Source organism: Gorilla gorilla, chromosome 10 (genome assembly GCF_029281585.2).
Source record: "Gorilla gorilla gorilla isolate KB3781 chromosome 10, NHGRI_mGorGor1-v2.1_pri, whole genome shotgun sequence".
Classification (NCBI taxonomy): Eukaryota; Metazoa; Chordata; class Mammalia; order Primates; family Hominidae; genus Gorilla; species Gorilla gorilla.
This window is the reverse complement of record NC_073234.2, coordinates 124,861,402-124,884,291: the sequence shown is the minus strand read 5'-3', so window position 1 is coordinate 124,884,291 and position 22,890 is coordinate 124,861,402. Positions and strand designations below refer to the sequence as shown.

Below are 22,890 nucleotides of genomic sequence, written 5' to 3'. Positions count from 1 at the left end.
TCCCAGGTTCAAGCGATTCTCCTGCTTCAGCCTCCCAAGTAGCTGGGATTACAGGTGTGTGCCACCATACCCTATCTCAGTTGGGGTTACAGGTGTGAGCCACTGTGCCCAGCCATGTTTGACATTTTTTTTTTTTTTTTTGAGACGGAGTCTTGCTCTGTCGCCCAGGCTGGAATGCAGTGGCGCGATATTGGCTCACTGCAAGCTCCGCCTCCCGGGTTCATGCCATTCTCCTGCCTCAGCGTGTTTGACATTTTTAATGATAATGGAAAAACATTTATGCCTCAGAAGTGAATAAAGGGCTGCCTGTGGACCAATAAGACCCCAATTACCTAAAGAAAAATGCACACACACACAGATACAAAACTAGCATGAACTATACCAACATGTTACCAGTGGCTGTTTTGAGGTACTGAAATTGCGGGAAATTTTTCTTAATTGGTCTGTATTTTCTAAATTTCCCACAGCATGCACATGGTGAAGCAGCACTGCACAGTGAGGGGCACACGGGCTTTGGGAGTCACACAGAGTTGGAGCCAGTCCCTAGCTCTGCCACATACTATAGGGAGAATGTCTAAGTCTTTTTTTTTTTTTTTTTTTTTTTAAGGCAGGGTCTCGCTCTGTCATCCAAGCTGGAGTGCAGTGGTGCAATCATGGTTCATTGCAGCTTCTACCTCCCAGGCTCAAGCGATTCTCCCACCTCAGCTTCTCAAGTAGCTGGGACCACAGGTACATACCACCACATCTGGCTAGTTTTTAAATTTTTTGTAGAGGTGGGGTCTCGCAGTATGGCCCAGGTTGGTGGTCTCAAACTCCTGGGCTCAAGAGATCCTCCTGCCTTGGCCTCCCAAAATGTTAGGATTACAGGTATGAGCCACCGCACTGGGCCCTGAGTCTTTCCATCTTCATCTATTAATTGGCTTAGAGGTTGATAATGAGGACTAAATGTGATGATGCTTATCAGGTACCTATGGAGGTACTTGAGTGCACATTGTAGAGTGTATAGTCAGTAAGTCTAACTGGTGTATTATTTTTATAGACACAAGGATTAAAAAAAAAAAACAACTCTTCAGCAGAGGCTCCCACCTGGACAGTTACTAAGGTTCTCTGGGTAGGAAATAATACTGGCAGTCTGACATTTCTCACCCATTAACTTTTTTCCTATCTTAAATGCACTAAGATTCACCAGTCCTGTCCCTTGGGCTATGAACTCCTGGCCCTGTTGTTTAGAGTGAGTAACAGATTCAAGCTCCTCAGGACTGCAAAAGAGCAGGGCCCAAGCCACGAGCACAATGATATGCTCCCTCCATGACATGCAGACAGTGCCTCAATGGCAGAGGGTCCATGGAATCAGAAGGGGAAGAGGGAGCCTCTTCCCAAAAGAAAAACAAAGTTGCATGCAAACTGTACCTAAGCACTGTAAGACAATCTTAAAACTTTCACTTCTCCCAGGGGGCCTCCCAGAATAAGAAATTACTCTTATCCCCTTCCTTGAGATTATCATCCCTTCAGCAATGTTATTGGTTGATTTCTGTTCATATCATATAATAGCCTACACTTTACAGTTTTTCTCATCCTTTCCTATATACCTTCTCCACCTGCACAGTGTACACTATAGTTCGTCAATTAATAAAACACACAATCAAGTGTTTATTAAGTACTTATTTTGCTAAATGCCATGGAGAACCAAAGAAAAGGCTGTGCGCAGCAGAAAAAGTCTTGCATCAGAGAAAGCGGGCCTTGGTTCTTTTTAGTATTCATTCTATCCGACATTTGGCCAAGTTACTTATCCTCTCTAGGCCTCAGTTTCCTTATGTGTAAATCGAGGGTAATAATAGTGTCTATGTCCTAGGGTTGCTGAAAGGATTAAATGCAACATCTATCCTTCTTGTACCTCAATTTAGTCATCACAACATTGTGATTAGGATTAAATGGGAAAATATTAATATAGGATATCTAAAAGCATGTAGCATGTAAGTGAGCTTTCTTGTATTGTCCTTAAGAAGCTTGCAATCTAGTTAGGGAAACAAGAATCATATAGGTAGAAAGATTAGAAAATAAGAGGTTGGTGATAACCAAGATCATTTAAAAAAGTAAATGAGTGCCCATTATGTGTCAAGTCCTTTATAAGTGATCTCATCTAATAAGGACAGGAGTCCTATGAGAAGATCATTCATGATCTCATCTACTCCAGTCTCGACCATTAGTATGTGGCAGAGTCAAGGCTGTAATAACTAAGAGGCAGGATTCAGACTCTTGTCTTACCTCTATATTTCCAAAGCTGAAGCATCATAAATACCAACTGCTGACTAAGCCAAGAGGATTTTCCCTGTGCAGTAGGAAAAGCTGGGCCATCAGGTTTAATGACCACCACCACTTGTTCTGGGCAGACGGTGTATCAGACACTGCACAGATATTTAACCAACTTGTCTTTTCAACAGCTCTATCAGGTCTCGATAATCTTTGTTTTTTTGAGACGGAGTCTCACTTTGTTGCCCAGGCTGGAGTGCAGCGGCGCGAACTCTGCTCACTGCAACCTCCGCCTCCCAGGTTCAAGTGATTCTCCTGCTTCAGCCTCCCAAGTCGCTGGGATTAAAGGCGCCCGCCACCACGCCCGGCTAATTTTTGTATTTTTAGTAGAGATGCGGTTTCACCATGTTGGCCACGCTGGCCTTGAACTTCTGACCTCAGGTGATCCGCCCGCCTCGGCCTCCCAAAATGCTAGGATTACAGGCGTGAGCCACCGTGGCCAGCCTCAATAATCTAATTTTTATTTAAAGAATAGGAAACAGGACTTAAAGAGACTATTCATATTAACAGCTACTATTTATTGAAAGCTACAGCCTATCTAGGTGGATGCTTTTGAATCTGAATCCATGTGTATCCAAAGCAGTTATTTATCACTAAGTAAAACAAACAAGATCCAGGGCTCCCCCGTTCACAGAATGGCCAAGCAAAGAGAAGTCGAGAGTGCAAGATTGCCTGTGGGGGCTAAGCTGGAGTCAAATTACGACCAAGATTTTCTTTATTCAGAACTAGGTGTCAGGCACGGTACTAAAACGTATTCACACCCTCTGTGAAACCTGCTAATTACTCCATTTACACAGAAGGAAACTGAGGCTCAGAGAGGTCAGGGAACTCACCCAAGGTCACATAGCGAGCGAACAGTATTCGAACTCCAGTTTAGGTGAGTCCTGGGGCCCAGCGTCTTTCCTCGGCACCAACAACCACAGGAACAAATCACCCAGCATTAGTCCGTTTACAAAGGCCTACCGTCCCCAAAGTGAAAAGAGGTGGAAAGGGCCGCGGAAAGAGCCCCTGGAGCACACAAGCCAGATCCCAGCACTTGTTCGTCTGACCTGGCCAGGCAGGGACTGTGCCCTAGAGCCACCTCCCTCAAAGTCCCCAGCCCCACCACTCGGAGAACTGACGATCCAGTTCTCCCGCAGGCCGGACCGCAGGCCCTACCGGCCTACCCGCAGGCCGACCTTTATTCGATGGAGGTCCCCGCACTTGGGGTCGGGGCCGCAGCTGCCACTGTCTCAGCCCAAAACACCCGAGTTCTGCCAGACCCGGGGCAGCAGCCGACGCACTACCGCCATCTTGCCCCGCGGTGTTCGCTTTCAGAACCCCGCAAGGAAGCAAGCATCCAGTTCCGGAAAATGACAGTTCCGCAGAGCTTCTTCGCCCGGGAAGGAAAACTTCCCCACACCTTGCCTCCCCTCTGGCAGCTGAAATAGCGGAGGTGGGATAAATGCCCTCCCCAGCCGAGAAAAGCTGGAACCCACTCCGGCCGGGGAGGCTGGAAAGAAAACTGGCCCCTAGGCGCACAACGGACGGCTTAAGACGTTGCCCTCTGCGGGGCGGAAGTGGGGTGCGGACAGCGGAAGTTATCGCTCCGGCCCCGCCTCCGCCCCCGGCTGGCGTGAGCTGGGTGTTTCCTGCCTCTCTCAGTCCGGGTTTGGAGACTCCTGCGTCCTCCGACTTTTCATGGTAGGGAGGGCGGTGCCCATGGACTAGGGGTTGAGGGCGGCCGAGGGAGCTGGGCAGCAGCAGAGTATAAGAAGGGACCGAGAGGAGGGGGTGCGATGAGGGGCAGTCACGATAGTGGAGAGGCATTTGGGGGATTGGTTGGGGGAAAGGCCCGGGGTGGGGGAGGGCTTTGGGTGGAGAATTAGGGGCGGGGGTGGTGGTGGGGAGGCTCCCTGGCGGTTAGGAATCCGGGAAGCACATTTGGGCTTGCGGAGTAGATACGTGTGTGCTTGAGGAAGGGGTGTCTCCGAGTGAGTCCTGAGTGCTGGTTGGAGATGGGAGTTGGTGATTGCGAGGAGAACAAAGAGATATCAATTGAAAACGGACATTTGGGGGTGGAAAATGAGGATTTGTAGGATTATGAAGGAGAATGGGCAGGTTATGAGAAGGTGAGGTAGGATTCCTTGGGGCGGAGCGTTTGGCGTTTTGGAGGTTGTGGCTGGAGTCGCTGAGTTTCCAGGAAGTGGGGAAGGGGCTCCCAGGTGCGTCTGAACACACGGGCCAGTGAGGGAAAGAAATCGAGAGAGCCCAGCAGGCTGATGTGCGTTCAGTGCTTGGAATCCTGGGGAGAGATGCCAGGGGCCTGAGGTTAGGATACCTGCGCCACGGAGTTCAGTGCCTCAGCTGGCGCCTGGGTACCTATCTGTAACTTCCACTGAGGCCAGAGGTGACCACGCCTAAAGAACGGAGGATGTTTCAAGATCTGTCTCTCAGCTGTGGGGTTTGTCTGCTTGGGATCCTCAAGGGTCTGTTCCCTGGGTAGCTCATTGTCCCTGGGTAGAGATGACCAAAGATTGGCCCAGATCTTCTTTCTACTTGCTTGCTTGTTTGTCACGTCCCTGGAAAGTGCAGTCTTAAGGGAAAATCAGTCCCAGTGACGCTGCTGAAGAAAAGTCAGTTATCCTGTAGCTGACGTTGACTAGTCCGCTCCATTTTGTGCAAAATAAGGACCAGCGGATGGGAAGAAGGCAGCATAAACCAGTGGTTCTCAAACTCTGGTCCCACCAGCAGCAACACCTGGTAACTTATTCAAAATGGCTGAAATTTCAAGCCCTATCAGAGACTACTGAATCAGACATTCTTGGGGTGGAGCCCATCTATCGGTTTTAACAAGTCCTGCAAGGGATTAGACTAATGATTTCTTGATTTGGACTGTGTAATGAAAGGGGCATAGGAGTTGGGAGTCAGAGGGCTCTTATAGGTGTGATTCCTAGTTTTCTCCCCAAAAAAGTGGGGTTGATGATAAACATCTTTCTCACTAGAACATTGAGAGAAATAGACCAAGAGTTTGTGTATTAAACACAGGAAGAGAATGTCATTTGATGGAACAGTTGAAATTGGCGGTAGCTGTCTTATAAGCAAATTTTGGATGTAAAATGCTGCAATTATGTGACTTAGTTTAGTTGAAATGTAACAGCAGACTTGTCTGAGTTGTAGAAATGCCCTCAGTTTGGGAAGGTTTTATACAAGCCTCAATACAGTGTTTCTTAAACTTATTTGCTGTAGGAATCCCCTGAGGTGATGCTTTGCCTCACATCCCTGGCAACTCTTAGATAAAGCTGGTTAAATACCTTAGCTAGGTGGCAGTAAGCCCTGGTCCCACATCCGAATCCCCCAAAGAGCTTTTTAAACACTAGTGACTGATCAGCCACCCCTCCGCATCTCTGAGATACTGATTAATTGATCTGGGGTGTAGCCCAGGCAAGCACAGGTGTGTGTGAGTTTGTTTTTGTTTTTTTGAGACAGGGTCTTGCTCTGTCGCCCAGGCTGGAGAGTGCACTGGTCTTATCTCGGCTCACTAAAGCCTCACCTTCCCTGCCTCAAGCAGTCCTCCCACCGCAGTCTCCCGAGTAGCTGGGACTACAGGTGTGTGCCACCATGACTGGTTAATTTTTTTTTTTAATATTTTTTGTGGAGATTAGGTCTTATGTTGCTCAGGCTGGTCTCGAATTCCTGGGCTCAAGCAATCCTCCCGCCTCAGCCTCCCAAAGTGCTGGGATAATGGGTGTGAGCCACTGTGCCTGGCCTAGCATCATGTTTTTTAAGCACACCCAGGTGATTCTAGTAGCCAGGGTTGGGGACCACTGATCCCAAAGTTTGAGAGGCCCAAAGGAAACTACACAAAGGACTAGGTGCCAAATACTTTAACATTCATTCTCTGAGGGTTTTGAAGATTATGGCTTTAACACTCCATTTTACAAGTTAGAAAACTGAGACTTGGGTTAAATTGCTTGAATTTCACGAAGGAAATGGTGGAACTGGATTGCAATCCAGGTTTGCCAAGACTATCCAGTTTTCCTTAACACACACACAGGCACACAAGACTTCTACAGAGAAGCATATAGAAAACGTGGGGTCAGGGATTTGGTGCGTTTTTTCCTACTGTACTTGCCTGAGCCTCCTTTTCAGTCGATGATTTTCCCCCTTCAGCTGATTTTTGTATTTTCATGCATGCATACAGTTGCTTCCTCCCCGTGGCTCTGAAGCTGTGAAGTGGGGGCTGGCTTTGGTTTATGGTGTTTTGGTTTGTTTTTAATGTGTCGGATCAGGAATTCACTGGGCCAAGACCGTGGAGTTAATGGTAGCTTAAATAAGGGGTACAGTGCTTTTTAGAATAGTGGGCTGTAATCTTGGTGGGCTTTAAAATCTCCTGAGGGAGTTTTAAAAATTCTGTTGCCTAGTCCACATCCCAGACCAATTACATCAGAATTTTCATGGTACGACCTAGGTGTCAGGAGTTTTGAGCTCCCAGCTGATTTCGATTGTCACCAGCTGGAGAGCCACTGTTTAGAATCAGCAACATTATATTCAGGGGAGATGGAGAGAAGAGAGACTGACCATTTAACTGGAATAAACTTCTGATTGAATCAGATCCGTAGCCAGTATCTCAAGTATTCATTGCCTCTCTGTTTCGTGTAACCAATTTTGCTGTCTCCTGCTTCACCTCCCCAGCTTCATTAGTAATGAAATCAAACCTTTGAAACAAGTCAAAAAGCAGGATCCTGGCCAGGCACGGTGGCTCATGCCTGTAATCTCAGCACTTTGGGAGGCCGAGGCAGATGGATCACTTGAGGTCGGGAGTTCGAGACCAGCCTGACCAATGTGGAGAACTCCGGTCTGTACTAAAAATACAAAATTAGCCAGGCGCGGTGGCTCACACCTGTAATCCGAGCACTTTGGGAGGCCGAGGCAGAAGGATCACCTGAGGTCAGGAGTTTGAGACCAGCCTGACCAACATGGTGAAACCCCATCTCTACTAACAATATAAAATTAGCCAGGTGTGGTGGTGCATGCCTGTAATCCCAGCTACTCGGGAGGGTGAGGCAGGAGAATTGCTTGAACCTGGGAGGCAGACGTTGCGGTGAGCTGAGATCGTGCCGTTGTACTGTAGCCTGGGCAATAAGAGCAAAACTCCGTCTCAAAAAAAAAAAAAGCAGGATTCTAGTAGCAACAGTGGGGAGAGTCCTCCCTAGAGAGGTTTGCTATGGTGGGGGTTTCTGGTCCACTGCCTCGTGTCCTAAGTTCACTGTAACTTGGGCTCAAGGACACGAATGCTGCCAAAACTTTTCCCCCAAGGGCCTTGCCTACTATTAGGTTGACTGACCTTTGGAGGGGGTGAGCTCTGAAAAGGTTTAGAGCTTTTGTTGCCTAATCTGTAGTCTCATTCTAGATCAGGATGGCTCCTGCCTTTATCTCTTAGTCATGCCGTCTGCCATTAGAGCTGGAAACAGTTTCCAAAGAGAAGATAGTTTGAGACTTCGGGAGCATTCTCAAATCATCATAATTTGAGTGTTTGGAGTGTTGACTCAGAGCTAGGGAGCCCTGTGAGGGAGGTGAGGCTTTTGGCCCTGGACACAGCTACTAAGTGGTAGGGCTGGGGCCTTACGCACAGGTCTAACTCCAAACCCTTAGCCACACTTCACCTCGCAACTATTTTCAGGGCTTTTTGTACTTTTTAAAGAAGGGAGGTGAGGCTGGCCTTTCTCAGCTTATGTTTCATAGCTCTCAATCTACTAGGTGTGATGGTCTCTGGGCCAGCCACCACTTGCCCATGTCCTTCACTGGCCCCGTCACTGACTCAACTCCCAGCTTGAGAGTGACTGACCCTGTTGGGGCTGTGGCACCCAAATCCACAAAATGGAAATAACTATAGCTGTCTTCCAGCATTGTTTCGATTCGTAAAAGGTATGTGGTGGTAGAAATGCAGTGGTCAAGGGACACCTAGGGGCTTTCTGGAGGCATGGAAATGTTCCAAGACAGCTTGATTGGAGTGGGGGCTACACAGGTGCAAGTATTGACCAAAACACATCAAACTGTACACTTAAAGTATACTTCATTATGTGCAAATTATCTTTAAAAAGGTATTGGAAAGCCAAAAAAGGTACAGTCATGCGCACATAATGACAGTTTGGTTAGTGACAGACTGCGTATATAACAGTCCCTTAAGATTATAATGGAACTGAAAAATTCCTATAGCCTAGTGATAGTGTAGCTGTCATTTCAGTGGTAGCACAACATATTATGTGTTCATGGTGATGCTGGTGTAAACAGAACTACTTTGCTGCCAGTTGTATAAGTCTAGCACACACAATTATGTACAGTATATAGTAGTCGATAATAGTAATGAACTTGATATATCACTGGTTAATGTATTTACTGTTAATGGTTATTTTAGAATATACTCCTACTTGCCTTTTTTTTTTTTTTAAGTGAAAACTGTAAAACAGCCTCAGGCAGGTGCTTCTGGAGGTATTCCAGAAGAAGGGATTGTTACGAGAGATGACAGTTCCATGCGTGTTACTGTCCCTGAAGACCTTCTAGTGGGACAGGATGTGGAGGACAGTGATACTGATAATCCTGACCCTGTGTAGGCTAGGCTAATGTGTGTGTATTTTGTAGTTTTGGATAAAAAAGTTTAAAAAGTAAAAAAAAAAAAAAAAAGAGAGGGAAAAAAGCTTATAGAATAAGGATATAAAGAAAGAAAATATTTTTGTACAGCTGTGCAATATGTGTTTTAAGCTATGTTATTACAAAAGGGTCCAAAAGTTAAAAAAAAATTAAAAAGTTTTTAAAGTAAAAAGTTACAGTAAGCAAAGGTTAATTTATTATGGAAAGAAAAAATATTTTAAATAAATGTAGTGTGGCCTCCCTGTGCAGTGTTGATAAAGCTACAGTAGTGTACAGTAATGTCCTAGACCTTCACATTTACTCACCACTCGCTCACCCAGAGCAATTTCCAGGCCTACACACTCCATTCATGGTAAGTGTCCTATACAAGTATGCCATTAGAAAAAATCCTTCATATCACATATTTACTGTGCTTTGACTTTACATGAAGTATACTTTATGTACTTTTTTGTCTGTTTCATGATAGGCACCTTCCAAAATGCTAGATCGTTTCCCATAACAAGCATTTATTATATAAAATTAGATCTGAAAGGGGTGCTTAAAAAGTATTTGCATTTTGGGGCAAATTTCCTCAACACATACCCTCACCCATGACCGTAAGCCTTTTTTTCCCCCGCTTCGAGGTCTTCACAGTTTTTGGAAACTTTTATTTCCATAAGCTACTCCTGTCATCCCATGGACAAAGGATTTTTCTGAGGGAGGTGGCTGGTCATAACTGTTAGTGTGAGGTCTCTGGGGACTGATTTCAGAGGACAGCTAGAAAGGAGGGGTAACTGCTTCCTCTGGACCTCTTTTGTGTTTGGCATCGGGCAGCAAAGACCCCAGGTGAGCTAAGCCTGAGCTTTTGAAAACATATTTTCTTGTGACTTTTCTTGATGAAAAAGGAACTGTTTCTTGAGAAAACATTTCTTTCCAGGAGGCCGTTCTTTCTCTGTTTCACTCTGCAGGGCCCTGACATGGCAGGTGATATCCAGGCCACTGTTGGGTGCCATGGAGTTGGGGAGAGTTGGCCAGAAGAGTTGGATAACCTTGAATTGAATATTGTCCATGACTGTCGCGTTGCTTCTGCTGTTGCAAGCTGCCACCCTTTACTCCCAGTCCCATTTACAAAAATAACGCTTGTGTTTTACCAGTTATAGTTGTAGTACCCATTCATTATAGAAAATCTGGAAAAGCTAGACAATTCTTTTTCAGTTTCAGGGAATAGTTCAAACAAGTTATGTGCTGTCAGTGCCCTGCAGCCAAAAACCACGAGGAGCATACCTGTAGTCAAGCAAAGTTGGGTTTATTTCCTTGTTGCATTGGGGTGGGGAAGAACTGTGGGACATCTCAGAGAAGGGCTGTGGGCTTGTGTTGGGTGATTTGAGAGACAGTTCAGAGAAGTGGGGCTTTGCTCTGTGTTGGATGCTGCTGGGAAGCAGGGCTAATTCTGTGATTGGGTCTCAGTGATTCCTGACTTGAAAGCAGGAAGAATGGAAGGAGGCTAAACCTCTCATTGGTAAAGCAGCAGCTGTAACTCCTATTAGCCAGGATAGGGGATCTTTGGTCATTTTTGTATTTTGGATAATGTTTATGTTTTTGTCTGTGTCCGGACATGATGACTGAATGGTCCTGTTTTTGTCTTGTCGCAAGGGCACAGAGTGGCCTTGTCTGAGGGTGATGTGCTGTGAAAAACTGTTGATGTTCAATGGGAATGGTAGGGCCAGCCGTGGGGGCTACCCCAGATTCAGCAAAGATTCTGCCCACCCTTGCACATCTCCACCTCCACAGTTTTACCTGTTCATTTCAGACATGTTTGCTCTGAGTACACATGTGCCGGATACCAGTCTCACTTTCCAGGCCTGCGTAAATCAGCCACTGTATCCATTTCTTTGAGATGTACAGAGAGTCAGCCATGCTATCAGGGAGATGGTAGTGGGATCTTGCTCTTTTGGGCAACACTAGTCTAGGAGGTCTAATTTTGCAATAACTTGGTTCCAAAAGTTTCCATGTCTGTTGTTTAGTCCTCAGAAACACCTTCTCCCTACAGGAAGTGATAGGAGTGCGAGCTGGAATCCCATTCAACTTCATAAAGCTTATTTCATCTGTGATGCAGCTGAAAAATGACACTTAGCTAGCTATTGAGTGGTACATGGCAATAAGGAAATGTAAAGAGACCTGGGCAGTGCTTTAGGCTGTTTTAGGGTGCAGCCAGGGTATTCATGTATACAGGTGCTAGGCAGAAAGGAAGTGCTTATAACACAAGAGTTAGTGGCACACTTGTGCCTGCAGGGTCGACAGGCAAGGTCAGTATATGAGGCTATTTGGGTGGGTTTTGGGACAAACTAGGGGATGCATGGCCCTCTCTAGGGGTCATCCAATACCCCAGCTCCGACCAGTTGTTCCCCTGCTAGCCCAGTTGGCCTCTGATTTTAAGAGAAGCCAGAAGTCTAGATTTTTCTGTGAGCTCTCGTTAGTTGTCCACATTGGAAGCAAACTTCTAAATGCTGTGTATGTGTGGCCCAAGCAAAACACATCTGGAGGCCAGATTGAATCCACAGGCTGAAAGCAGTCAACCAGGCCTGATGTCATGACCCTGTATCCTCTCCACTGGCAGGAAGAGATGTCAGGAGAAAGTGTGGTGAGCTCAGCGGTGCCAGCGGCTGCTACCCGCACCACTTCCTTCAAGGGCACGAGCCCCAGCTCCAAATACGTGAAGCTGAATGTGGGTGGAGCCCTCTACTATACCACCATGCAGACGCTGACCAAGCAGGACACCATGCTGAAGGCCATGTTCAGCGGGCGCATGGAAGTGCTCACCGACAGTGAAGGTAAGCTCACCCGCCACGTGCCTGCCTCTGGCCATGCGTTATGTGGTCAAGGAGGGCTTCCCTGAAGAAGTGACATTTAAGTCGAGACCTGAAGATGTGTAGGAGGCAGCTTGTTGGGGACTCCCACCATCTTGACTTGGTCGTTGATTTGCTATGTTATTTTGAGAAAGTCACTTCCTCACCCAGGCCTTAGCTTGCTTATCTCTGCCATGCTTCTGTGACTTCAGAGTGAAACTCAAGCCTGGGAGAGAGAGAGGTATCTTCCCTGGACCCTTGTCCTCCCAAGATGGGGTCTTGACAAAGACTTGCCAACCTGGGTTTGAGTCCCAGCTCCCCATTAGTATCTGGTGATCCTAACCAAGTGGCCGAAGCTTTTAGTCTCATTTTTTTCCTCTGGTGAAATGGGCATGACAATACCCTCCCCCATGGGGCCATCGGCACATAGTCAGTATTCAGTGCATGTGTGTATATGTGTGTGTGTAGATAGATAGATACACACACACACACACACACACACACGTTTTTCTTTTTCTTGTGGAAAGTCATGTTAGTAAAAGGCAAATAATCGGCTGGGCACAGTGGCTCATGCATGTAATGCCAGCACTTTGGGAAGCTGAGGCGGGTGGATCACGAGGTCAGGAGACCGAGACCATCCTGGCTAACACGGTGAAACCCATCTCTACTAAAAATACAAAAAATTAGCCGGGCGTGGTGGTGGGTGCCTGTAGTCCCAGCTACTCGGGAGGCTGAGGCAGGAGAATGACGTGAACTCGGGAGGCGGAGCTTGCAGTGAGCTGAGATCGCGCCACTGCACTCCAGCCTGGGCGACAGAGCGAGACTCCGTCTCAAAAAAAAAAAAAAAAGAAAAGAAAAAGGCAAAGAATTGTTGAGAGGGGCATTGTCATAACTACTTCCTACTCACCTGGAATGATCAAAGAGCCCCTGACAATGGGGCTCCATCCTTACCTGGCTGGGTTTACGTGCAGGTCACATGAGGTTTAAAAATAGCACCATCCTTCATTCCTTGGCCTGAGATTGCTTAAGACCAGGCCAGGGCACAGCCTGGCTTGACCTTGATCCCGCCTTCCTGTTTCTGAGACTGGTCTGTGCTGCTGCCCTACCTTTCCAGGGACATTGACTTGGGAGGGTGGGTGAGTTTTCACATAAGCGGGTGGGATTGGGGGACCTAAGCCTGGTGTCCCACAGTTAATTCTCTGATCCTAAGAGGGCTGAGGCTTGGGCTACCCACTGGTGAGGACATTTCTCTCTGTGTCCTGGGGAAGGCCAGGGTGTGGGGCTGGAGGTTCTGCTTCCTGTGAACTCCGGTTTCTGTTTAGGCAGCAGCGAACTGAGGTTGGAGCCCCAAAGCTGCCATCTCACACTTAGCTTTTTATGAGTGGGAGGATCCTCTTTGCTGTGCCACACCCCACATGGCCGGAGAGTATCTGGAAATCAAGACAATAGCACCCCCGCTGCTGGAGGAAGCAGTCATTATCTGAGAACCAGGATTGTTGTGGTTTTTCTCATACCCTACCCAGTCTCTGGAGGGGCTCAGGAAAGGCTGCTGAGTTGCCTCGAAAGCTGAGGCTCTTCTCCTCGAAAGGCCTCGCCTTGGTGGCCTGATGCCATATCAAAAAAGAAACGGACTCCTCAGTCCCCCTGTCCCCGACTGGACAGAGCATACGAGTGGTACTGGCAGGACTGCTCACCTTTTAAATCCCTGCTATGAGATGTTTTTCTCCTGGTGCTGCCTGGAAAACACAGGTTCTCGGGGGACACAGTGTCATTTTGACACTGCAAACTGTGATTTGTTTCATGTCACCGGAGCTCAGCCCCTGCTTCATATCATTATGAAAAGCTCATGGTATGGCATTTTATGGGGCATTCTTTTCTCTTTTTTTTGAGACAGGGTCTTTCTCTGTCACCCAGGCTGAAGTGCACTAGTGCCATCATAGCTCACTGCAGCCTCCATCTCCTGGGCTCAAGCAATCCTCCCACCTCAGCCTTCTGTGTAGCTGGGAATACAGGCATGCACCACCAAACACAGCTAATTTTTTAGAATTTTTTTCTGGAGATGGGGCCTCACTATGTTGCCCAGGCTGGCCTCGAACTCCTGGGCTCAAGCCATCCTCTCACCTCAGCCTCCCAAAGTGCTGGGATTACAGGCATGAGCCACCACGCACAGCCAATGGGTATTGTTTCATTTAATCCTCACCATAACCCTTCGAGGGGTGGATACTGTTGTTGCCATTCCAAGTGAGGAGTCCCCATTTCAGAGGTGAAATGCTTTTTCAAAAGCTGATGGGACTAGAAAAGGTGAAGCTGCTGAACCCAGAACTTGCTGCCTCTTACTGCCTGCTGTCCATGGCTAGTTGTGGGCCTGGTCCAAGGCCAGATCATTTGAGTGTGGCATCCTTATGGTTTAACTGCTGTCTTTGTGCTAAAGCCCTCTGGTGGGGGCCCTCGTGAAGGCCTGGGCTGGTAGGCTGGGTATCTGGCCTTCCAGCTGTTGTCTGTGTCTGGCAGAGCGATCCTGTTGGTCCTTGGAGAGAGCACTGCATAGCCTGACCCATGGCCTGCATGTTGCCTCAAATGCACCCTTGGGTCTACAAATTGGGATAGACTCCCTGCATCTTGCAGCTCTACCCTGGCCTACAGGCTGGAAGCCTGTCAGCTGCAATGAAGTTTGTTACAAATAGGCAGAAATGCCAAGTGCAGCTCAGCCAGGCAGTGAATCCAGCAGTACAGCTTGCTGGTTAAAGGACAGGGGCTTTGAAGGTCCTGAACAGGGGATGTGTCATGTTGCCCAAGAAAGTGATTGCTTCAGGAGAGGGGACCTGGCATCCAGCATGGGGGGAATAGTCTCCTTTTTGCTCTGGGCCCTTCTACCTGTTTGAGTTTTGTACTGTGTGCAAGTAACTCCTAAACCAAGAAGAACTTGGATGTTGATGTTAGCCAGGCCTGGGTTCAAGACCTGGCTCTGCTGCATGTCACAGTCACAGCCGACATTTATGGAGCTCTGTCTACATATTGTGCTAATTTTGGCCTATTTGCCATTTACTGGTCATGTGACATTGGACAAGTGGCTTTTTCTCTGAACCTCTTTCCTCCTTCCCCAGTTATGAATGATAATGTTTTGCAGAGTTGGGGATTGAGTGAGGACATGAGAAAGCGCTTGCCACAGGGCCTGAGATGTTGGGAGAACTCAGTAAATGGGAACTGTCAATTATGGCTTTTGTTCTGAGTGTAAATGTTGGGGGGATGAGTGTTGCTGAGGGGCTACAGAGAAGCAGGTCTTAGCAGCATGTCGGGAGAGGCTGCCTGCCTTGGCCTTCAGGGATGAGTGTGCTGCAGTTCCACACTACCCCCATGGGATGGCTTTTCTGAGAAGACAAGGACACTGCGGCAGTGAGCATGCCCTTTCCAGACAATTCCCGGAAAGGTTCAGTTCCCACAATGCTAGAATTTTCACCTGACTCCTTGTCAGCATCGCCATTGGTCCATGGATGTAGGTAGCACCTTTCACAATGCATTCTGTTCAGCATTTGCCTGTAGTGGTCTGTTTCATCCCTGTTGCTTCATACAATACTTCCCCCTGTTGTATGTTTTCTGATGTCTTGCTAATGTATTTTGGAATTAGTGCGTACACTAGATTGAAGAGTCATTCATTTTGTGATCGCACATTCCCCTAGAAAACTGGGAAGTCCAGTCTGATCCACGGGAAAACTGCAGTTCCTGGGGGTTTCCCTGAGATCTCCAGCCCTTCTGCCTTCCATGACGATGCTCTTTGGTAAAATTCTGAAGTACCTGAGAGCTTTTAAATTGTGAATAATACAACAAACTCACCTGTGCCACCAGGCTCAGCCCAGGCATAAAGTATGACCTGTACCTGTGGGGCCCCTTTGTGCCTTCTCTGTTTGTCCCTCTCCCTTCCAAAGGTAAGCATTTGGGGTCACCAGGTGGATCTCAAGCTTGGCTACAGAGGGAGTCACCTGAGGAGGTCAGTACTGGTGCCTGGGTCCCAGCCAGGGTGTGGCCCGGGCAGTAGGACTTTGAAGAGCTCTCTGGGTGATTCTAGTGTGCAACCAACATTGAGAACCACAAGTGTCCATCTTTCCAGGTATTACTCTTACTATAGCTGTGCATGTCCCTAAACAAGGCGCTGTTGGTGTGTTTTTAAACGTGATGTAAATGGTGCTGTACAGTTTGTATGTTTTGCTTTTGCTTACGTAGCGTTATGCTTGTGAGATCAATCCACAACTAAATAGCTCTCGTTCAGGCATTTTCCGGTGGTAGAGTGTCCATTCTAGAAGCATACAGCCGCTGCTGGAGCCATATTCTGTTGATGATCACGTAGAGGGTTTGCGGTGTTCACTGTTAGGAATGTGAACATCCTTGAACACTTTCCCCGTGCGTGGGAGTTTCTCTGTGTGATGCTGCCCAGCCTTTGCCACATCATGGGGCACGTAGACAATCATATTTTCACTTTGGCAAATGAGGGGGCTCTGGACTCCCTAGACCCCACCCAGCCATCTCAAGGGCTATGGCTTTAAGATCTTACCCACTGTTGGGAGCTCAGCCCTAGAGTTTATTCCCAGGAGGGGAATTGGGACAGCATCTTCTACTTCCTTAGATATTGCAGGAGTCCCTTCTGGAGTGGTTATGGCGACTTCTACTCCCTGCAGAAGTCTGGATTTTTGCCAACCCTTGGCACTGTCCAACCTTTTAATTATTGCAAATCTGGTGAGTATGATATGGTACCTTGTTTTATTCAGTGTTTCCTAATGTCTGGAACGTTGAGCATGTTTTTATGTGTATTGGTCTTTTGAGTTTAATCTTTTAACTGCTTGATTGCATCTTACTTACACATTTGCCTTTTTCTTTTCTTATTACTTTGCAAAAGTTCATATACTGGATCCTATTTCTTTGGGGTCCAGTGCTGCAAATATCTTCTCCCAGTCTGACTTGTCTGAGCTTTTTTAATGGGGTTTTTGGAAACCTCAGAGTTTAAATCGCTTTTTTACACTTAGGTCCTTGATCTACCTCAGTGATGCCCAAACCAATGGGTGATTTTTGGGGATATTTAGCAATGTCCAGAGACATTTTTGTTGTTTCTTGGGGATGATGGTGCTCCTGGCGTCAAGTGAGTAGAGGCCAGGAATGCAACTAAATACCCTACAATGTACGGGGCAGCCTCTTACAACTAAGAATTATCTGGTTCAAAATGTCAAAGTACTCAGGTTGGAGACCCTGCCCTAGGGATTCTGATCAGGAATGAGGCAGGTTCCTAGAATCTGAATTTTTCACAGGTACCTTGGGTGGCATTTATGATCAGGGGTGTTTGGGAACCACAAAAATATAAATACCTTAGGATGGCAAAGAGAGGTCAGTGAAGGTTCCCTGGAGGTGGTGGGAGAGGGGAAAGGAGAGGTCAGACATCCAGGGAGAGAGGAAGCACATGGTATGCTCACGGGGCGGGGAGGAGGGGAGCCTAGTGGCCCAATCCTCCTGACCCCCAGAGCAGCCTTCTCCTCCCTTGGGTCCCTGAAAGCAACACCAGCTCCGTCCTGGGGGCTGGAACTTGCTGCCTCTGGATGCTGCTGCTCTGCTTCCAGCAATAATGATGAAAGATGAGATTGTTAAAGACCCATAGCTGCTTTTGAGTGCTGTCGGTAGACCCAGCATTGTGCTGTGTGCCTTCTGTACATTCTTTCATCATATTTTTATGTCAACCCTGTGAGATCGTTTATAGAAGAGAAAACTGCTAGACAGAGGTTAATTGAAGCACCAATGTCATCCAGCAAGAAGGTATCAGAGCTGGGTTTCCAACACTTAACTGCTGTGCTGTGCTGAGGACGTCCTGGAGCCCAAGTCCAGTGCTGCCCAGTGTGGTCCCGGTCAATTCTGCTCTCCAGCCTTGCCTAATGGGTCTGGGATCCCAGGCTGCCCTGACTTTGGACAGCCTTCCTAAATAGCTCTCGTGCCCCGTGGCAGCAGGAGAGAGACCCCCCCACATGCGAGGAGCTGCTTGACTTCCATTTGTCTTTCTACGTGCTAGGCATTTGAGCTGACTTTCAAAGGGATCACTTCCTGCTTTGAAAGCAACCACAGTATCTTAAAGTCAAAACACTGATTGAAACCTCCTGGAGAGTGTGCCTGGCTCCCTTGCCCTTATTTGTCCAAAGTATGATTCTTTCACCACAAGCATTTCCTGACGGCATTCTTGAGCCGGAGCCCAGTGTCACGGTCTGCCTGTTCATTTATGGGAACTCTGGGCTGTCATTTGGATAATTGATTTCAGGGCCCTGGGTCTTCCCAAGCAGCTGAGTTCTGCAGACATCAAAGGCAGAACGTGGAAGGTTCCTTCCCTGCGCAGCTGAGTTGAATTCTATTTATCTTTTCAATTCTGGTGAAAGGAGTTTTCCTATGAGTGCCTTACTTTTTCTTTGTGATCTAGTCCTGATGCCTCTGCTTGGGAATGGCACTGCACCTCTCTGAGCCTCTGTTTTATCTGTGGAAAATGCAAGGGAATGAGCTCCCCTCAAAAAAGAACTGGTAGAAAGATAATACGGTCTTTCCCTGCCTTGTCAGCCTTCTGAGAAAAAATTACTTGGTGTAGGGTAGCACAGAGGCCTCAAGCTGGTAGCCTGCAGGCCCAGTTCAACTGCAGATGTGTTTTGTTTGCCTTGTGGTGGGTTGATGACAGTTTTGTTTTAATTAGTTTACCGTCCTTTAAAAATCAGGGAATTCACAGAAAAATCTGGGTTTCTGGCATTGCATGGAACATCAGAGCTCACAGCTCTTGGGCCCACATTCCTGCCTGGCCACTCTTGGCTGGAGTGGGAAGAGCCTGCCTCTCTTGGGGGCAGGGCAGATGCTGTCCTGTCAGCCCCAGCCTCAGCCCCGCCCAGCTGCACTCATTTATTGTGCTTACTGGCCCCGGAGGCATCTGGGTTGCATAAGATATTAATTCCATATTTTGTTGTCTCAGATGTAGAAAGAAGTGGGGTGGGATCACATTTGCAGGTCACTGTCAGGGTGATGTGATTTACCATGCCTGGGAAGGCCTCTTTCTTCCCTGAAACCAGGAGTTGACTCAGGGCTATACATTTGTATTGCATTTTCCCCCACTTGGGGTATTCTTCCCACCTACTCAGGAAATCGGAACAGTGTGGAAGTAGGAAGTGCAAGCCGCTGGAGGGTGGAGACCGTTCCTTTAACAAAAGGCCCAGGAACTTTAGGCTGAGCTGTTTCATCAGGGGAACCTGGAAATGGCCCTGTTATCAAACTTTCCTGGCAATTGATGCAAAGAATACCAAACTATGCCCTAAAACCATGAGAGGGCACTTGGCAGGGACTGGACCTGCCAGGTAAGGGGTAGGGGGAAAGCGGGCAGACTTAAGACTCTGGATTGTGAAAAAAATGTGTTTGCTGCTCTCAACTTTTGCTGGCCTCTGCCACTGATCCAAGGCCCAGGATCAGTAGGGCCCAGTCTGAGGAGGACGTGGAACAGGGCACAGCGTTGTTAGGAGTGGAACAGGGCACAGCGTTGTTAGGAGTGGAAATGTTGGCCCTTCTCCCAAAGTGGGGAGGAAGGTGGTAGCATAAAGTGACCAATTCCTACTGAAGCCTTCTCACGGCCCTGCGCACTGGCATTTTCCACCTGTAATGCGTGGCAGGAGCCGTGGGGACGCCCCTTGCCTGAGGTCACCCTGCTTGTCAGAAGGCCTCGACTTCACCCTCTCATCTGTCTGGCTTCTTTTTAGAGCTTCACATTTGCTGTTGGGAGATACTTGGACTTTGCTCCATTCCTGCCTTCGTTTTTGGTACCTCCTCCTCCTAGGCTCTAGTCCTGTCTTCTACAAATACCACTCCCAGAGACACTGCATTTCAGTAGAGGAGTTCTGAAAACCCTCAGGATCTCTGGTGGAGGAATGTCAGCTCAGTGACAAGATTAGAAAGGACATTGAGCAGCAGAGTAGGGAGTCTTCCTGGCCCCCACCCCCAAGAATGTTTCACAGTGCCTGGATTTGGTCAGCTTTGGGACCTTTTTCCATATCCAATAAAAGCTGATTCTGTCTCCCCGTGTTTACCGAGCTGCCTGAGGGTGGGGTCTGTCTTGGTCATTCACTAGCCACTAAGTGCTTGCTGCAGGAAGTTGTGGGATAGGACTTCCTGTGTTGGTGCTGGTCAGTGTCTAGGGCTCAGCCTTGGGAGTCGGAGGTCACAGTCTGTGAGGGTGAGACTTGTGCGTTCTTAGAAATGGCTCTGTTAATGTGACAGTTTGAAGGAAGCTTTGTAGAAAGAGGAAGTAGATATTTTTTGCCCAGAAGTCTTTCTTCTATCCTTGGTATGTGGCCATTTGGGCCTGTTTTACCCAGGTGTGGTACACGAGGCCCCTGTTGGATGTCCTTGTGTAAGGGATATTTGAGGGTACTTCAGAAGTGTACTTTTGGGCCTCAAGAGTCGGGATGTCTAACAGAGCCTCAGACCAGGGTCACCTGGGGTTATGGTTGTGTCCAGCCAGCAGGGCCTGGAGGCTGTGGGGGCTTCCTCAGCCCTTAGTGGGCAGGTAGGCAGGTGAGGCTGCCACTCTCCAGGCAGTCCCGCTCTCCGCTGGGAGGTAGAGGGAGCCGAGAGACACCCCAGCTCTGCTCAGGGCCTCCCACAAGAGGAGGGCCCGTGTAACAAGCCCCTGCCTCCTCCCTCTGCAGGCTGGATCCTCATTGACCGCTGTGGGAAGCACTTTGGTACGATACTCAACTACCTTCGAGACGGGGCAGTGCCTTTACCCGAGAGCCGCCGGGAGATCGAGGAGCTGCTAGCAGAAGCCAAGTACTACCTAGTCCAAGGCCTGGTGGAAGAGTGCCAGGCGGCCCTACAAGTAGGCATTACCCTTTCTTCCCATATGGGTGGAGAGGCACCAAGCCTACCTGCCTTCCTCATTTTCCCTCTCTGCAAAATGGGGGCAGTTTCTGTCTGACTGAGATGTTGTGAGAGTTAATGAGTTTGCCCTGGAGCCCGATTCCTTCGGTTAGAGTGACCCCTGAGAGGCCTCCCTGGAACAGCAGGCCACCTAACTACTGTGTCACTCCTTGCAGCCCCATGCTGTTGGATCTTCTCATGTGTACATCTCAACCCTTCAGCAGCAAACTCCGCGGTGTGAAACTTGGTCGGTGTTCGGGACCAATCTTAGGGCTTACTCTAGTCCCACAAGTCATTGTTGGGAGCTCAGCATAATCTCTACAGACAGACACCCCTCACTCCTTAGCTAGACAGAGCAGGACCATTGGGGTCAGGTCTGGTGACAGTAAAATCCCACAAAACCAAAATGCTTCTAGACATGGCCAACACTCCTTTATTTCAAACAAAGTTGCAACGTGGCAGAGCATCAGAAGCATCCCTTTGGGTTGTCGTAGGAATCTGGTCTGTGCATGAGCCCCTTGTTTGGGCCTCCCCCACACCACATGTCTGTGTCTGGCCCCGCACCGGACCAGTACCCATAATGCTGCACACCACCTCTACTCTGAGAGTCTGAACTCACTGCAGATCTAACTGAATGTTGCAGCATTTACTTTTTTATTATTACTGCATTGTTAAAAGTGATGCACATGCATCCTTCAAGAAGTCAAATAGTGCTGCAAGGTTAACATCAAAAACACCACCATACCCCTGCTACTCTCCTTCACCCCTGCAGTAACCTCTGTGAATTCTTTCAGCAGTTTTTTCTGTTCACATTTATGTTTCCACATAATTCGCTTGTGCTGCTCTTTATTGAATTCCCAGTTTTTGACATTATCTACTGGCATGACTATAGAAACTAGAATTTAGCTCACGCACTGCCCCTACCTCTACCCCCACCAAGCTTAGGCATACTTTTCCTTCTCCCATTCTCCCAGTACAGTTCATCACAGTTTTGGTTAAATTCAGAGTTTATGTCATGACGTGTAAATATGGCTGACAGTTAAGCCACAGAGTGTACAGTGATTATTTTCTTTCTTCTATAAGTTTGCCAGAGTTAGGGATTGCCTCATTGTTTTGTTCACTTGGTTTTCTAAATATATGTTCCTCCTTCAGCCCCACGTTCTCAGCGGTCTCATAGTGGTGTGTTGAGACACATCAGAGGTTCTGTTTCATCTTTGTCTTGGAGACATGCCGCTGGGTCTCGTTTCTGTTAGTCTGAGGTTAGACCTCCAGGACTGACCTCCTAATTCTTTCCTCTTAGTGTCTCTGGCTTTATCCTTTTGTTCTACTTTCTCAGAAGTTTTATTTTTCACCTTTTCAACCCTTCTATCAAAATTTTCATTTCTGCTTCGTCTTTCTAACTTCCAGGAGCCTTTTCTTGCTCTCCGAATGCCCTGCTTTCCACAGCGTGCTCATCTTGTTTCCTAGGAGGCCGTATCTACTCTCAACTGTCTGATGATTCTGTTTGTTTTCTTTCTTCTCCCTTCATTATCTGACTCCTCCTCTTTTCCTGTCTTTGTTTTGGTTTTGTTCTCATTTTAAAGAGGCTTTTCACATGTAATCTGATGATGCTTGGCTGCCTGTTGAAGGAATGAGACTCTGAAAGCTGTTTGTGCATGGAAGGTCCTTGTTGTCCACTGGGCTGCATTGTGGGTGATAAGGCAGACTTTTTCAGCGGGACCCCCAACTGTCAGAATCTGTAAGCCATTTTGGGGGAAGCAGGTGGTGTTCCTGAAGAGGAATCCTCTACTCTCCTCCTGCCTGACGGGTCTAGGCCTGGCCGGCTGCCTTTGGGGATCTGGAAGGGGAAGGAGCTGGGGTTGCTCATCACTTAGTGTGATGTTCACTTCTCCCCCCGTTTTCAGAATCGCAGCTCAGCCCTGTCCTCTACCGTGCAAACCACTGCAGGAAGATGGCCCTTTCTTCTGCCTGCATGGGGACGGAGATGGATTTGGGGATCTTCCCAGTGCTTCCGCCCACTGGTTTCAGCTTTCCCCCTCTCCTTGGTTAACGCTCACCTGTGACCTTTCTACCCTCAAATTTTTGACTTTTTTTTTTCTGGTCTGCTGACCTCACTTCTCCCATTCTTTTTCCCCTTATGGGTTTATGCTTTTTTTTTAAACTCCTCCGCAGTCATGGTAGTGGGGTTTTAGGAGCTTTTGATTAAAACACGTTT

General features: G+C 47.9%; 2 protein-coding genes across 7 annotated transcripts in view; one reads left to right on the top strand and one right to left on the bottom strand.

Moving 5' to 3' along the window:
• The window catches only part of UBE3B (ubiquitin protein ligase E3B), a 59,595-nt gene extending 55,722 nt beyond the window's left edge, over positions 1-3,873 (bottom strand). The window contains exon 1 of one of the 4 annotated variants that reach the window (XM_004053863.5): positions 3,144-3,873. The gene's annotated coding sequence lies outside the window, so the exon portion shown is untranslated. The remainder of the gene's footprint in view (positions 1-3,143) is intronic. The other 3 variants (XM_004053864.5, XM_055358990.2, XM_063694296.1) reach the window with 3 other exon arrangements.
• Positions 3,874-22,890, top strand: part of KCTD10 (potassium channel tetramerization domain containing 10) — a 28,784-nt gene continuing 9,767 nt past the window's right edge. Inside the window, exons 1-3 of one of the 3 annotated variants that reach the window (XM_004053868.5) lie at positions 3,874-3,993; positions 11,537-11,750; positions 20,465-20,634. In XM_004053868.5, coding sequence (XP_004053916.2) covers positions 3,991-3,993; positions 11,537-11,750; positions 20,465-20,634 — 387 coding nt within the window. In that variant the 5' untranslated portion in view covers positions 3,874-3,990. Of the gene's footprint in view, positions 3,994-5,785; positions 5,899-11,536; positions 11,751-20,464; positions 20,635-22,890 lie in introns of those variants that run through there. The other 2 variants (XM_019038745.4, XM_063694297.1) reach the window with 2 other exon arrangements.